A 16,405-nucleotide genomic window follows, 5' to 3' on the forward strand; every position below is an offset into this window, starting at 1 on the left:
TAATACTTAAAGCTTTATAAACATTCCTTTAAAAATACTTTGTCTGCCTAAACAATGCCCCATAGCTGTATTATAATCACAATATAATACTGAACATTTTATTTGAATATGACCAGGTGGAGACATTGAAGAGTGCTTTATCAGTAAATCTTTCTTTTCCTTCGAGGACAGCAGTGAATTAAATGCAGCTCATCCTTACTCATTTTCTCAAATTTTTGTTCTAAAGCTTGGCTAGACTTGACTTTTTTTATAATTTCTGAAACAGAGCTGGCATCCTCTCCTTTCAAATCAATTTGTTTTTCCCTTTTGTCTTCATAGCAGGTTCCAGTTCTTTTGAGTCCCAGAAGATGGAGAGACCGTCCTTAAATGTCCTGTCTCCCTCCAGTCCCGGGATGCTCCAAGATGCTCCTCAGTTAATGCCAGGGCGACTCTCTGTGAGTGTGTGCATTTTGAGCGTGCTGGGCTGTTGATGGTTTAAAATGAAGATGCAGCATGAGATTTGTTTTAGGGCTGTTACTAATGATTATTTTCATTAGCAGTTAATTTGCAGATTATTTTCACGATAGTTGACAACCAATTTTTTTTTTTTATGGACTAATTGATTAATCTGGTAGCTGTGCCAGCTCTGATTATTTGTTTGTGTGTTTCGCTCCCAGGTGAAGCTGTGGTATGACAAAGTGGGCCATCAGCTAATAGTCAACGTGTTACAAGCTGCAGAGCTTCCTGTTCGGCCTGACGGGCGGCCCAGAAGCCCCTACGTCAAAATGTACTTCCTTCCTGACCGCAGGTATGCCAACCACCCCTTTACACGGCGTTCTAGGGATCAAAATTAGTAATATACAGTCTTGGTGACGTGATCAGAAATGAGTTCAGATGAGCCAGAACTACACAGTAGACCTTCACAGGAAAGTGTCCATTACATTACATTACATCTCCAGTCCACACATAAAAACAACTCAGCTGCACCATCTTTATATTTTTTTAGTTGATTGAAGCCAAAGAATCCAAAGAGGAAGAAGCCAATTTGAGATAAGCAAGCTGGCAACCTCAGCAGGCTACAATAGGTTACACTGTGTCACACTAACCCTAACTATCTCTAACTAAATCTGTTTTGTTTAACGCAGTGACAAGAGCAAACGAAGGACAAAAACAGTGAAGAAGACCTGTGAGCCCAAGTGGAACCAGACGTTTGTCTACACTCATGTCCATCGCAGGGATTTCCGCAACCACATGCTGGAGCTGACTATATGGGACCAACCCAGGTCACCAGAGGAGGACAGCACCTTTATGGGAGAGGTACCCCTCACACACGTACACACACACTCAAACACACACTCATTAAAGCAAGGCTCTGCCCCTCTCAACTTGTTTTTGTCTATTGAGTGTTTTGTCAGAATGGTTGTTATTTGCCTCTTGGTACATGCAGAACTGTTTTCTCTCCGGCTCTGCTCTATGCTGGAGAGTCATTTCCATGTGTATCTGCCATCTCAACTTCTCAAAGCAGTGGGTTGCTAGTTTCATTTCATGTTTTACTGTCTCTGTGCCATCCATGTACATATTAATGCACTGAAAAGTACCATTGCGCTGTGACTTATTGTCAAGGTAAGGGCTGGTTATTGGTTGCGTGAAGTCTGTGTCTGTTGTGTGTGTGCAGACCCAGTGGGGCATGGCCCACATCCTGCCTTGTCCTTTCCACTAGGCATAGCCTTAGAGGGCTAAGCCTACATGAAATAGAACATTAGATACATACTTTAACTACAGATTCTATGAGTATATGTGCTGCCAAACAATGGGCCACACTGGTTCAATTAACTGGCTGTTTGGGAACCAGTTGTCCAAAATGGTTGCGATCAGCAGCTCCAGCAGCCGTGTTGCAACAAGAACGCAAGGCAGACGTGCCTAGTGGCATGAAGGTTTTAGAGGGCCGCGCCTACATTCATAATAGAGTTACAGTAGAAAACTAATGTTCTCATCTTTTCTTTTTGAAACAGCGGTCCGGTAGGAAAACATCAGTCAATCAGGGCTGTTGCAGACTTTCAGACTCCCAAGTTGCTGCAGTCCATCCAATAATAACGTAGGCATATGGCTAACAAAATGAGGTTTCAGTGGGGGACTTCTGAATTGTTCATGTATAGGGGTCGACCCAAAACGCAAGACATTTCCCTCAGGAGTTGGCAGAAACCAAACCAGAGAATGAGAGGGAATACTGGACTCCAAAGGAAATGTTTGGTGTGTAAGCAGTGTTTGCTAACATGGTTTCATATCGACTTTATAAGGCAATAGATAATATGTCAGTGTCGTCAGCCTGTTCCGCTGCTCCCCAAGAATCAATAAAAGCAGTTTAATTTGTATGTTTTTAAAAAAATGTGTTTCTTTGATGCAAAATGTGACATGACACATCATTTATTCTGTGCCAGACCACTTTTCACTAAACACCAGAGAGCCAGTGTTTAGAGTACAGCTTTCTTGATATATTTTCAGAAATGGCTTCTACTGTCTGTGTTGTATCAGTCAGTGAACAGCGGTAAAACATCAAATTACTATGTGGATTTTGACTTGGGCAGATCCTGATAGAGCTGGAGACGTCCTTATTGGACGACAAGCCTCACTGGTATCCACTCCAAACCCATGACGTCTCATCCATACCTCTGCCCCGACCCTCTCCGTACCTTCCTCGACGACACACACACACGGACACCCCTGGAAAGAAACTGCAACGTAAGTCTAAGTCTGAGAATGGCCTTAATTATTTTTATTTATATTTCTGTGAATTTTTCATGTACTCTCACTTCCGTGTGTGAGTGTGTGCATGCGTCACTGTGGGGAAAGGATTGTGTATTTTTTACTATCAGTGAGCAAAGTATAACAGTGTGATGTCTTTTTTCAGGAGCCTTTCCTTATGCTGCATTTGTGCTTTGATACGTGCATGCATATGTATATACATATACATATATATTTATATATATATATGTTTGTCTTGTGTACATACACATCTATGTGTGACTGTGTGTGTGTGTGTCTATGACTGTTTAGGTTCTCAGCGTCTAACAGAGCCTGAGTTTGATGAGGGTACAGCTGTAGTGTCTAAAGGTGGGTGGGGATTATTTCCCAGTATTACATTCAGTGTATCCCACAAACTGTATTTTTATTTGCGGTGTTCATTTCAGGCTTGTTTGATACTTTTGGACATCAAGTCTCTTCTTCTTATGGCCTGTTACTGTACATCTGTCACAGTACAGTACAGTTATTTACATTCTCAGGCAATCTAAAATAAATCAGGTGTATATGGAACACTGTCACATCATAGACCACATCCAGGCTCCATGCTCCACTCAGACATTGTTTTGCCTTCAAATATAGTTTGAGGACATTCATTTCCTAATCATTGGCAAACTAGAAGATAAATTTCTACCATATATGTTGAAACTCTCTACAACATACTGCTAATGTCTGTGCCAGAGTGTTTATCTCTGTGGGTTAGGGTTGGGCTGGTATATTGATTTGTTGATATGAGCTATTTTTAAGAATCAGACTGATGACATATTTCTCTGATGATAAGCCCTTAAGTCTAAATCTAAATGAATCTGCACTAACCATCTGATATTTCATCACATGCCATGCAAGTATGGAAGAAAAAATGCTTTCTTGTTATCGTTCTTGATTTCCTGGGTTTCACATATAAAATGTGGTGTGAATGCTTGTGCGTCCAACCAAATTACATATAAAAGAGAAAAACATAAGCTCTCTGGATTTCAGTGTAGATTTCAATGCTTCGTAGTGTTGGTCTATTGCATGTTTCACGCCCTTTGCATCCCGATGGTAAAATTCTGATGGAAACACAGTATCTGCTATATCAGTCCAACTGTAGTGTGTGTTTCTTGTTAATGAGTGTTAATTCACGTTACTTTGACCAACTTTTTGTTTTAACTTCCATGCCTGGCAGGAATAAATGAAGGACCTTGGTAGCACTTTCCAAAACAAAACTAACGGCCCACTGTGAGCTCTGTGGTGCTGTTCTCTTGGATATGAAACCAGTGACCTTGGGACCACAACAAAGCCTGACACACTTGCACAGATCCCTTCAAGGCTGATCAGTCTTTCTCTAGTTATATTTTTATCTTCAGAGAGAGTTTAGCTTTACCACCAAAGAGAGAGAGTTTTTTACTATATTTGAAAATGCTGTGCACAGTAAGGAAAATGAAAAGCCACAATCCTACTGAAATCAAAATTGTACTTAAGTATAATACTTGAGTAAATTGTACTTGTACATTCCCTTAAAAAAGCACACTGGGTCTATTCCCAATGTGCACTATGTTAAGAGTGGTAAACACTGTTGATACACACACTACTTACATGTGGTGTGATATGAAGCCATTAGAGTGTTCCCCAGGTGATCCAACCACCACATGGTAATGACAGACCCTGCCATTACTAATTCATGCTACTATTTGGAGAGATCACGAAATGTAAATTGAATGATGATTCTTAAATCCAGTTGAACTGCTTAAATAAATTCATGTCAATGAATTTGTAACTGTAGAGGTATGTCTTACATTTATTTCTGAGAATTCATCCTCACTTACTTATGAGTGGGTGTTTTTTTTTTTAATATGTGTGCACACACACATGGTCATCCACACCCAGCAGCGGATGGGCGTGGCAGGGAAAGGCAGCGGGAGCCCACATCTACCCTGGAGGTTCCTGAGCAGCAGAGGACGCCCACCCATCACATACGTTCCCGTTCAGTCTCCCCACATCGCGAGGAGCAGGGTCGAATCCGGTCACGCCCACCCAACATTCCTGCCCAGAGGTGAGGGACACAGGATGACACAAGATTTGACTGGAAAGCATTTTGGATGTTTGAATTTTAACTGTTGAATTGTTTTACATTAATCAGTTTGAGGAAAAGCAGGACTGAGGATATTTAAAGTCATACTGAAATCATTGTAAATTCACCCTGTGTGGACAGTGGAGTTTATGGTCAGCTTCACAGCAGGTTGTCATGATACAAGAATTTTACATTTAATACAATACTACTATAATGAACTAATACCTCTTTCAATACCATGGCAAACAGTCCTAGGTGCACAAAATGCAATATTTTCCTTTTTTTTACATTAACCTGCATACAGTGCTCATATAGACAAATTCACCGAACACCTTCCAACACATTTGTAATATTGCTGATATCTGTTTGCCTTGGGTTGAAAGTCTGATTGGAGATCTCTTTCTTCTAGTTTCAGTACTTAAGAACTTCAGTACCATCAAATACAGTTATCATATTGTTTTAAACGTGGAGTATTTAAAAAGTGTCAGTATTTCTGACAACCTTAGCAAACGTAGTCCTCTTCTTTAGTATGCTCCAAACTGTTATATTTTAGCCAAAATATATTAAAACACAGTACTGTAACTCCATCGTGTAACAGAGTTCTGTGTTAGGACTGAGATGGAAGGACATTTTAAACTCATGAACAGTTAGTTCTCAGAGGTTGGCGATACGGCCTGATGTCTGATGGTGGATGCCAATAAAGGACCAATGTCAGCTTGGTGGGAAGACATGGGTCACTTGTAAGAGGTAAAAGCAGCACGGTAGAGTGAAAGGAGGAAGGAGAATTTGTTGGAAGCCAGCAAACAGAGTCCATCTACTAATGAAATGTCTGCCTGGTGCAGAACACACAGTGCTGCCAGCTCTGCTTTTTACTGGCTGAGCCAAATGATCCCGCCAAGAGGCTGATGCAGTACTGCCTGACCACTAACCTGATGTAAGTCTTCTTTCCTTCCTTCCTTCCTTCCTTCCTTCCAGGAGTCTGGATGATGAGCTTCCTCACTCTCGTCGTTCTCGTTCCCCAACCCGCTACTACGACGCTGCCAGAAATCGCCACCAGGAGGAAGAGTACCTGGATGACAGGTGTGTCTGTGTGTGTGAGCACAGCTTGTAATATATAATTGCACTAAATGCACTCAGAGTTGTTTCCAGCGTTTGTCGAAGAAACTGTTTGCTTTTCTGTGTGACATTGACAGCTTATTTGTGTGTGCAGTTGGTATGAGACGGCAGATTTATTGTGAAAAAGTGTGGCTGCTGCAGAGAGATTCTGTACGTGTGAATGTCAAAAGATTTTCGCTTAAGCTTCATTTCATCAAACAGGTTTATTTCTTTCATTTACCTTTATCCCTTTTTTTGTCCTCTGTTTTCTTTGGGCCTTGAACCAAGTTTGTTGCAATAGCTGTTCATTGTTTTTGTTTTGTGTAAAGTGACTTCAGAGACAATTAGGCTTTGGTTGTTAAAAACTGTGGCATTGGAGTGTGTGTGTGTGTGTGTGTGTGTGTGTGTGGCATGTATAACAATCAGTGACAGCTTCTCTGTCCTATTCACCCTCTTTTCCCCTCTGCTCTTGTGGTTTGTTTGACTGTTGTTGATTTCCTCATGTGTCATCCATCCCCATGGTAACCACAGTGAGGTCATCATGATCCACCAGTCAATGCGAGGCAAAAGTGCTGAGTGCCTCCACACCAGGTAAATTGGCCAATCGTGACATATTGTTTACATATAGGCTCTAAATCAGTTTTATGTGCGTAGTGTTTTTGCCATATCGTCTTTTTCTGCAGTTGTCATCAAAATCTATCACTGAAAACAGTGCGTCGAAGAGATGAAAGAGTGAGGAAGTGTCCGCTGAAACTGAGTTTCTTTTTCTTTCCTGTGAAAGAGGTGTTGTAAAAGTAAATTGTGTCATTTAAAACGTATACTGAAAAGGGGTAAATAATGGTCTTACCAGTGTAACACAAAACACCCACCTTGGATTAGAATTTAAACGTAAGGCTCATAACAGTTTTGTTATTGTCAGCAAATCCCATGAACATGTCTTCATTAACAAACTGTTAATAATTTTCAACTTCTATCTGTCATTCTTAGCCCCAAGTCTGTTTTCTTCTACTGAAAATGTAAATAAAAATAAAAAGTGTATGTAGGTGTATGAAGTTTAAATTTAAAAAAGTCTAATAATAATAACAATAATGATATTCTAGCTGTGCAGTGTAGTTTTTCATAAATGTTACTTAAACAGGAGTAAATAGTTTGGTGGGGACTATTTTCAGCTGTGGATTAATCCACATTTGGCATCTCAGTCAGAAAAGTAGCAGATGGGCAATAAGCATGGAAAGGTGTGTTTAATGTCCTATTATGTGTGTGTGCTAACAGTGGAAATTCAGTGTACAGTCAGGTAGATTAGCAGGTTCTCTTGTTGTACTGCTGCCTCGAATCCACATGAGGGCACTACAGGACTATGTTTGCATTCAGGCTGTGCTTCATTCTCAGCCTCTTGCTATTCAGCAGCCCACAATAGACCAGCATTAAGGCTTGCCAGAGCTAGAGTCAACACAACATGCTTATTCAACTACTGCGCTCTGAAAAGATCCATAAGAATTTACTCATGTAATCAAACTATTGAATAAGTACAAATTCCATCTTTATCCCTTGATTTTTGAGTGATCTTGCATCTGCACTGTCATATCCGGGTACAGTTTGAGACACCAGTACTTATTTAACATTCACATATTACATGTACTGCAATCACCTCCACATGAGCCTTAGATTGCCATTTGAGCCAAACAGAAAGGTAAGTTGCGCAGTTGCTAACACATCTGTATGTCTCATTAGAGGCTTCTCCTTATACAACCATACCTTCCTGAGAGAAACATACTAAGACGGAAACATTTTCTATTTGGATTTTCTGTACATATGGATGTGTTTGAGCTAGAAGGGTTTTCTTAAGCGTGCCAGTAGAGATAAGAGCTGGCTTTTGATGCTTGAATGCCTGTCATGCGGTGCTGTAGCTCTACTCGCTTACACTGCAAAAACTTACAAGCTTAGCCAGTGATTTTTGTAAGGAATTAATTGATTAGAAACATGTCAGAAGATGGTATGACTGCTGTTGCGACAGTCCTGAAACATGAAACTTACCTTAGAAATGTTTCAGTATGAAATGGAATAAATCGGCTGCTGAGTTGAGCATATCTTCAAATAAGCTTGATGAAACATACTGCGCAGTACATGAAATCACTGGACAAGTTGGTAACTTTCTTGACGTATAAAACTTTCTGTTGTGTGAACAGTCCCATGCACTTTATTTTCTTTCTCCTCTTCCACCCATTCCTCCCATTATCCTACATCTGTCTGCATGCATGCTAACATCAGGAGATCTGCTAGGCTTAATAACACACTGCCACCTAAGATGCCTCTTTTGTTCTACGGTATCCACAAAAACACAAACAGGTAAGTCACACTTCAGTATGCTTCAAACGAACAAAGTGTACATGGAAGTTTTTCCCTGTTCTGTATTCCTACTTCAGTTTTTTCTTTAAACCATCTCCTCAATTAACACAGCGGCATGGGACTGTCCAGGGCAATGTAACAATCCTGTGAGACACAACAACACTTTGTTGTTGTATTTGGGGACAAACACAGTGATATATAAGATAAATTCATCCAAAACTGACCCGGAATCCAAAAGTTAATTTATTTAAGCTGCAGATTGATTTCATCCTTTTGTTGTTAGAACTTGGTGATTGGATCTTTCTTGCTGAAATGAACCGTATGAGTTAAAGCTTCATTAAAGAACTACATATTTTGCAATTCACGTAGTCATCTTTGCACTTTGGATTCAAGTGGACGAGTTTCTTGCCACTCCAAGTCGTGAAAGTGTTCCAACTATGAATCGTTTAAGACTGTCTATGGAGAATATTAATGCAACTGTTACTTCTGGAACCTGGGTTCTCCAAAATGGCTCCTGCAAAAGTGTCAACATAGCTTCCTCTGCCTCACTAAGAATTCCGTGAATTCTCCAATTCTTTTGTGTGCCTAGTGTTGACACAGTGAACCATGCAAGAAGGGATAATGGTGCATGCTTTTGGACAGTCTCTTCTCAAAGAAAGTATAAAGGTAACGAAAAGTGACCAAAGTAGTTGTGCAAATGATGCTTGAGAAAGAAGTTCAAACCCTGCTTACTTTCACACACACACGTGTTTATCCAGAAGCTGCAATGGTGCAGCCAGTGGGTGTGATTGTGAGGTTATTTGTTTTTCCTCTGTTGAAATGGGTCATTCAGACACTATTAGACAATTCAAGTCATTGAGTCCTTCATTTGAAGCATACTGCTACTGTCAGTTTCTCTCAACCCGCATGGAAGCACATAATGATTTTATTGTAATAAATCTTAGTAATCTCTCAGTATTAGAGTTAGGATACCTGCCAAAGTGTACATGTTTATATATGCCCATGGACTTCCTTATATGTAAGCATTTTCTGCAGCAAAAGGAACTTCACAGATTTGGTTCCAATGTGAGCTTTCTTTTACATATGCATGCTGTTTTTGAAACTTTCATCTTCTGACAAGTTCCTCGCTGCCTGCATGTTGAAAGATTAGCTCCGTGGTGGGGTCGCATACGGTCATGGCAACGTGCTGCTGCATCACACGCGGCTTTGAAATGTGTACAGTTGAGGTGATAGTTAAGTAAGACACACATACATGCATGCAGATTATTATTTATTGTTAAACATATAAGCTGTGCCAGGTTGGGAGAGTAGTGCGGACTATTCCATCTTTTGCAATGACAAAAAATTCCACCATACCCCATCTTCATTGCAGCCATGACAACTTGCAGACACTTTCATTCATACACCAGCCAGTCAGTCATGGTTTAGTTCTCAGACAAGCATTATGGTTTTGGGACTCTAACCAAACTTTCTTTTAAAGCATTTTTTCTGTTTGTCCATTGTTTTTCTCTTTGTGTTTGTTGCTGTCCTCTCCTCCTGTCTCCTCCTCCATTGGATGGCATGTTGTGCTGTGGTGCCTCTAGTGATCTGCAGCCCTCTCTGGACAGGGTTAGGAGCGCTAGTGCCAACTGTCTGACTCCAGACAATCATGTCCCCTCACCAGAGACTGAAAGGTACCAGCCTCTGTCCCCACCACTCCTACTGTAGTGACACAGAAGTCTCCTATCTTCTACCTATCCTGGTGTTTGCAGTTCTTTTCTCTCTGAATGGTCCTATACAATCTGAAAGTAAAGCCTCCTACCCCCTTACAGTACCCGGACGCCATCACTGTACACCACTCTGTTCTTCCAATCTGCTGTTCCACCCAGCAGTTTCCATCATTTGCCACGATCCTCAAGTTGTATACGAAGGTGCAAGGATTCCGTAAAACTAACAGAAGTACATCTGTTAGCCACTGTGTGTAGTAATACTTTTATTTGTTCAGTTTAAGATTGCTTAGCTCTGGAAACCTTTGCCAAATTTCATATCGATGAACTACCTTGACACCTTGATCAACCCATCAGAGTATGAGCACGTGATTGTTATTGAGTTCCTGACAGCCAATCGGTGCACCTTTCCTTGTGCAACTTGCCTTAATGGCATCAAGATGAATCACTTCATCAACCACTCTACTTTGACATTACAACCACTCATGCATCTCATTTGTTATCTGCAATCCTTAGTAATACCAGCACAACATTTTACACTGTGGCCGACATCTGTACTGAATCATGAGAAAAGCTGTGCTGCTTTATCCTGAGATTTCTGGTGTCAGTGCTGCTTTCTTGGTCAACCATATCAAAATACCTCAAAGGATTGGTTGGAATTTATTCAGGCCTGTTTTTTTTATTCTTTTTTTAGCAATACTCACATCATATGTTGAAAGCATTGTGGGTCAATGTAATCATTCATTCTGTCCATACAAGGCGATAGTATCATCATAGTGTTCCTACACTGTGAAAGATGAGGCATTCTCATCCTGAAAGTTGCATCTTGGTTTATTGTTGGCATTTCGTTCTGGCAGCAACTCTACATGTGACTGCCAGGACCTTATTGATTGTTTCTGGCTCAAGAAGGAAAAAGGAAACAGGAATTTTGTGATGAAAAGACTGTAACTGTGAAAGATATCCAGATGTTTCCCTCAGGAGTTGATGGACACCAACACATATATTGGTGTCCATCAACTTTATTTGAGTGTCCAGACACACAATTATAAATTTCTAATGTGTGCTGGATGTTGTGAATAGGTCAATGTTTGCTAACATTTTTTTTTTACACTGTTAAAAATGATTTTGTGTCAGTTCCCTTGGGTTTGTTCCACTGTCCTCAGGCGTCCAAAAAAAAATGTAGCTGTCGCAAGCACAAAGAGATTCAGGCAGTGTTCACTTTGTGCTTATCTAATAATGGAAAAGCAAGACTTTCTGATTTTGTGATGGCTTGCTGACTTGATCATATGGGTGATATATTTTGTATGTGTATGCATAGAAAATCTTTGTCTCATTCCCTGCCCCGGAGACGTCCAGCAAGTCCCAGGATTCTTATCCAACATGCTTCCCCTGAAGATGACAGGTACCCTTTTGTAGACCCCCAACTGCTTCCTCTTAGAGCTTGACTTATGCCTTAAAATCTGGTGCCGTTGTAACCCAGAGATGCAAAGTTTTTTTCTTGAATTACAGTAAAATGGTGAAAAGCATTTTTCAAGGCAAACCACCACCCAATATGCCAGTAGTTTTTTCTTTAATGTAATGTATTCCCTGGAGTCTGACTGAAATCCTCTGAGTTCATTTGGGTCTTATTGGGTTAAGGCAGATGTCAAGCTCTGCTTCATATTTTCAGCTAACATAAATCTCTTTGCTGAGTTCTGATGTTTCTGTGATTAGCTGGTAGTGAATTTGAAACTTAAAAATTTCCAACTCTTTCTACTCTTTATCTACTACTTTATCTTGTATCATATCACCAACTATAATCTAACTCATTTTAGGCAAATTTACTTAAGCAGAAAAGTGGCTGATTTTCAAATTCCCTTCAAGAAGTAGCTCATAATTTTTGGAATTTAAGCCTAATCACGTACTGGCTGAGAGTTAGAAGAGAAGGTCAATATTAGCATCATACCTGTCCACTAAATGTGAAGTTAAAACCAGGAGACAGTTGGATTAACATAGCACAAAGACTTTCTATGGCAAAACCTGCTAGCCTGGCTCTGTTCACAGAAATTAACAAACAATACATAACATGTTCATAAGTGAGCTTTAGAGGTGTTGGCTGGCACATTGTGTTAAGTGGAACATAGCCAGGCTAGCTGTTTTCCCATACTTCAATTTCATTATGCTAGTCTTTATGCTGGGCAGCTATGCCAATTTCTCCTGGTTCGCAGATATGAGAGTGGCATCAATCTTAACATTTTAAACAAAAAATGAAATAAATGTACGTCCCAAAATATTGAGCCGTTACTTTAAACCGGTATTTTCAAATACAAGATAAAATGCCGAGCTCTTGTTGTCACAAAGGAGCTTCCTCTTGCTAACCCTAAACTCCTGGTTTGTGGTCCGTGAGCTGGACACAGTGAGAGTGAACATGATGTACAATTTAGAACTTGTCAAAATAAAAGTCAGAATGTCCCTTAGGCATTGACAAGTTCTACTTTGTTTCACACTTTGTCACTCACATTGTGTCAAGGATTGCTTGTATGGTTTTCAGCTTGTCAGTGGTGTTTTTCTGGTTCGCAAAGAGTTGTCGCGATAGTTTTCTTTTCCTGGTTGTGGTTGTTGTTGCCATAGTTTTGTCCTGTTGCTTTTCTATCCTTCCTTCATGGTTTTTAGTGGCCGGTTTGTGCACCTCTGAACTTATGGCCTGTACAGGTTATGATGTGAAGTCCTACCTCGTTGAGTTTGCTTCCTGCAGTCTTTCCGAGTGTACTTTGTGTTCGGGGAATTGCCTCTGCAGCTTCTGTGTGCTCAATCTTCTCCTTTCAGTCTTTTAAGAAGTTTCTCTTTTTCAAGGCTTAGTGCTCAGCAGTGACGTAGAATTCATGATGTCCATAATTCATACCAGAAGTGTGCGTGTGTGTGCGTGTACGTGCGTGCATGTCTGCGTGGTGGTACATGTATCAACTTTGTCATTTTCATGTCCATGAATGGAGAATATGGATGCTACATCTTACTCAAGAGACTTCAGTTCACCTCAGTACAAAGGAGAGCTTCACACTCTTACGTGTGCACAGACACACGCATTCACAGTTACAGATGAAGCATGAGTGTGTGACCCCCTTATTCATATCACCATCATACCATCCATCACAGCATGCCTCCTATTTCCTGTTTTCCAGATCATAAACTTAAAAGGCCAATGACAGCCCTCTCACAGAGACTCTAAATGATGTATCCTCCATCATGCTCTCTTCCACCCTCTCATCCTTCCGTCCATCCATCTTTTTTTCTTTTGTGTGTCGTTCCCTTTGGTCATCCACCGTTCTCCAGGCAGCCTCGGACTCTGGAAACACCTGAGTATCAGACTCTTGGCAGGAAGCTCTCTGACAGTGGCAGGTAAGGCATGTACTGTATGCTCAGCACATGTCAAACAGTCATGTATGAGGTCGTTGATGTGAGGAGCTTGTTATGTTACTCAACCACCTTCAAAATTATTTTCAAGATGTGTTTATTTCTGGTAGCTTTTCAAATCCACTCACCAGTTTGAAGGATACTATCTTTATTTATTTCTTTTTTCACATTAGTCTTAAGCCCCATTGGGAGAGGATTAATATTACAGTGGGAGGTGAGGAGTGAAATATTCACTGTGCTCCCCTGTGATTTAACTCGTTTTTGCAAATGACATTTTAACCTTAGTGAAATTAAAGGATATGATCTGATAAATATGGACAGTCATCAGGGAGAGAGAGATGTGAGTCAAAGATAATTAAAAAGCATACAAGAAAGAAATATGCATTTTGACTTATACTTCTGAAGAGATCTGAATCTCTGATGTGCGTTACAAATAAATGTCCAAAAATCTCCCTGGAAATCATAATGTTTTTTTTTTAAAATATAGCTTTAGATTGAAGCAGGGCTTCTGTTATTGTGGTCATTCACAGACACACAACAAATCGTGGACTTCATTTGATAGTTGAAAAGTAAACATTTGTTGGTATTTTAATTTGCAGATGGTGGCCATTTACAAGTTTCTGTACCTTTTGAGGCATTTAGGTCAGATAAATTGAGTCAGTCTTTAGTTTATGGTTTTATTGTTTAGAGTTTTCGTTAAATACTGACAAGCCTCTGCTTCTTTACAGTCAGGGAGACTCAGAAAATTTAAAGACTGATGAACGGTGATGTGTGCTGATTATATGACTTTACTTGACCACCTGAAGCTGCCAGCCCCTGACCCACAGTGAGCTTCATCTATTAGATGAACTTAAGACCAACAGGGTTACGAAAGCACAGACTAAATGATGCATTACACTTAATAAGTTTGTCGTCTCTGTCTTTTAAAAGTTAGGTTTTTACACCACTAAATGTTCACTGGCAGTTTTTTCTAGGCCAGGAAGTATTACTTTCTCAACATATCTTGCTTGAACAGACCGACAGCCAATAACATGGCTCGTTGCTAATATTGTGCCTCGAGTCACTCTTTCATATTTAAACCAAGACCACTCTCTTTCCCTAAACTAAACCAGGTGCTCTGAGTTGCCTAAACATAACAATAAAACATTAATTATGCTTTAGTTGTCATGATGTTTCCCTCACTAAAGCTGTTAGTATGAAAATGTAATGAGACGCGGATGGATGTTTTGAATTTGGTCTTTCAATAACTTTGAAGTAGCTCAAACCATTTTCAGTCTTCAAACTGTATGTACTTTAATGTATGGTTGACCACATCAGACAAATCAAGTTTAATGATCACTCCAAGCAAGATGTTTAGCTTATGTTTCTTTTAATATGATTTGGAAAACCTTTCATTTATTTCTATTCTGTTGCTCCTTTTCCCTCCTTCATGTTTCCTCAACCGCATTTTATTCTCATTTTTATTTCTGCATGCTGCTGCTCACACACTCTTGCTGGGCTTTGGGTTTGTATGGCACTTGTGTGACTGCGCATTTGTGTGTGTGTGTGTGTTTGTGTGTGTGTGTGTGTCTGGTGGGTGTGTACCAGAATAAAGCCCACTTCAATTTTAAGGGGCTCCAGAGGGAAGAAGGCACCACTACGAGCCCTTGGTGAGAGGAGTTCCCTTACGTGTTTGTGGCAGAACCCATTGGCTTTAGTCTAGACTCTGTGCTGGAGAAGTAAGACAGGGCTGCTCTTCCACACCTTCATACTTTTACCTGTTTGTGTATGCGTGTGTGTGTGTGTGTGTGTGCCATGTCACAACCTGGGATGCTGCTGCTGTTCTGTGTTTGTGTATTTGTAGTACATGTGTTGTGTGGACACTCAAAGGTTATTGTTCATCAGTGTCGTTTTAGAAATCCTCAAAGTTTTGTTAACTTTGCTAAAGTCCTGTTTTGCATATTTTGGTCCTTTTCAACATTCCTCAAGCAGCATCTTTTTATGCGGTAAGTTTTAAAACAAACATATCGGGAATTAATAATAACATAGTTATGGTTATAGATACAAGATAGCATAATTAGCATCAGGAATTGTTTCCTGTTGCCCAGTAACGGAGTCTAGGACCAGTAAAATTAGCGATTTTGAATGGTGCTTCTTGCAGTGTAACTGGAGAAAATTCATACCAGTCAAAATGACGAAAAGGAAAAAAAGGAAAAAAAAATTAGCTAAACACTTTGCTGTCAGTATTTTTAGAACATGCAATTAATCTGATTGGCGCCATGTGGAAATGACAAACTTAAGAGAGGTGATTCATGTTTTTTCTCTTTTCCTTTGGGTGGTTGGTAGGGTGGGGTGTTTTGTGAGAATGAATGCCTGCAGATGCGGTGGGTTTTGTGTCTCAAGGCTTTCACCCTCTCTGTGCTTTCTCTCACTGTCTAAATCTTGATTTGCTGCTCTTTCTGCGACAGGATCCCTCACTATTGACCCCCCCCCCCCCCCCCAAATGAGTTGTTACCACTGATTTTTCACCAAAATATTGTAGCTGTTCTTTCATTTCCACAACTGATGTTTTTCATATAGTCATTATTGCATCACGCAGTTTTGTTTCCTGAAGACAAGAAATATGCACTGGCAATAGCTGTTTTCCTGCTCAGTTTTTGTGTCCCTTCAGGTGAATTGCATCCATTGGTAATGTCAAAAAAATACCGTATGAACAAGATCTACTGAAGAAACGTGAACTCCGAGCAGCAAGTGACCGGTACTGCAGTGCACGTCCTGGATCACACACGCATTGACTTTTATTTTCTCTCTTTCTGTATCCCCATTCTTTTCATCCTTCCTTTTTTCATTTGTCTTCTCTCCCCTCTCTTCTTCAACCCTCCATGCACCTTTCCTCTCTTTCCTTCACTGTCATGTTCTTTCGCGTTAGGGGCCACCTCCAAGGTGGTTCGTCTCTTTCCTCCTCAGTGACCTCCTCCTCGGCCCGCAGAGTAAGGCAGCTCCCACAGCTTCCCCCCAAGAGCAGCACTGTGGAACAAGGTATATACTGATGATTTTGTGT

The 16,405-nt window shown here is 40.4% G+C and overlaps 1 protein-coding gene across 27 annotated transcripts in view; it reads left to right on the forward strand.

Moving 5' to 3' along the window:
• LOC124066541 (regulating synaptic membrane exocytosis protein 1-like) overlaps positions 1–16,405 on the forward strand; it is an 85,309-nt gene that overhangs the window by 59,564 nt on the left and 9,340 nt on the right. For 5 of the 27 annotated variants that reach the window (XM_046402990.1, XM_046402995.1, XM_046402993.1 and 2 more), the window contains 13 exons: positions 319–434; positions 657–787; positions 1,125–1,296; positions 2,565–2,718; positions 3,034–3,090; positions 4,645–4,810; positions 5,804–5,908; positions 6,455–6,514; positions 8,192–8,269; positions 9,853–9,942; positions 11,294–11,377; positions 13,285–13,350; positions 16,274–16,383. In XM_046402990.1, the coding sequence (XP_046258946.1) occupies positions 319–434; positions 657–787; positions 1,125–1,296; positions 2,565–2,718; positions 3,034–3,090; positions 4,645–4,810; positions 5,804–5,908; positions 6,455–6,514; positions 8,192–8,269; positions 9,853–9,942; positions 11,294–11,377; positions 13,285–13,350; positions 16,274–16,383 (1,389 nt within the window). The other 22 variants (XM_046403014.1, XM_046403015.1, XM_046403006.1 and 19 more) reach the window with 19 other exon arrangements.

This window comes from Scatophagus argus, chromosome 10 (genome assembly GCF_020382885.2).
Source record: "Scatophagus argus isolate fScaArg1 chromosome 10, fScaArg1.pri, whole genome shotgun sequence".
NCBI classification, from domain to species: Eukaryota; Metazoa; Chordata; class Actinopteri; family Scatophagidae; genus Scatophagus; species Scatophagus argus.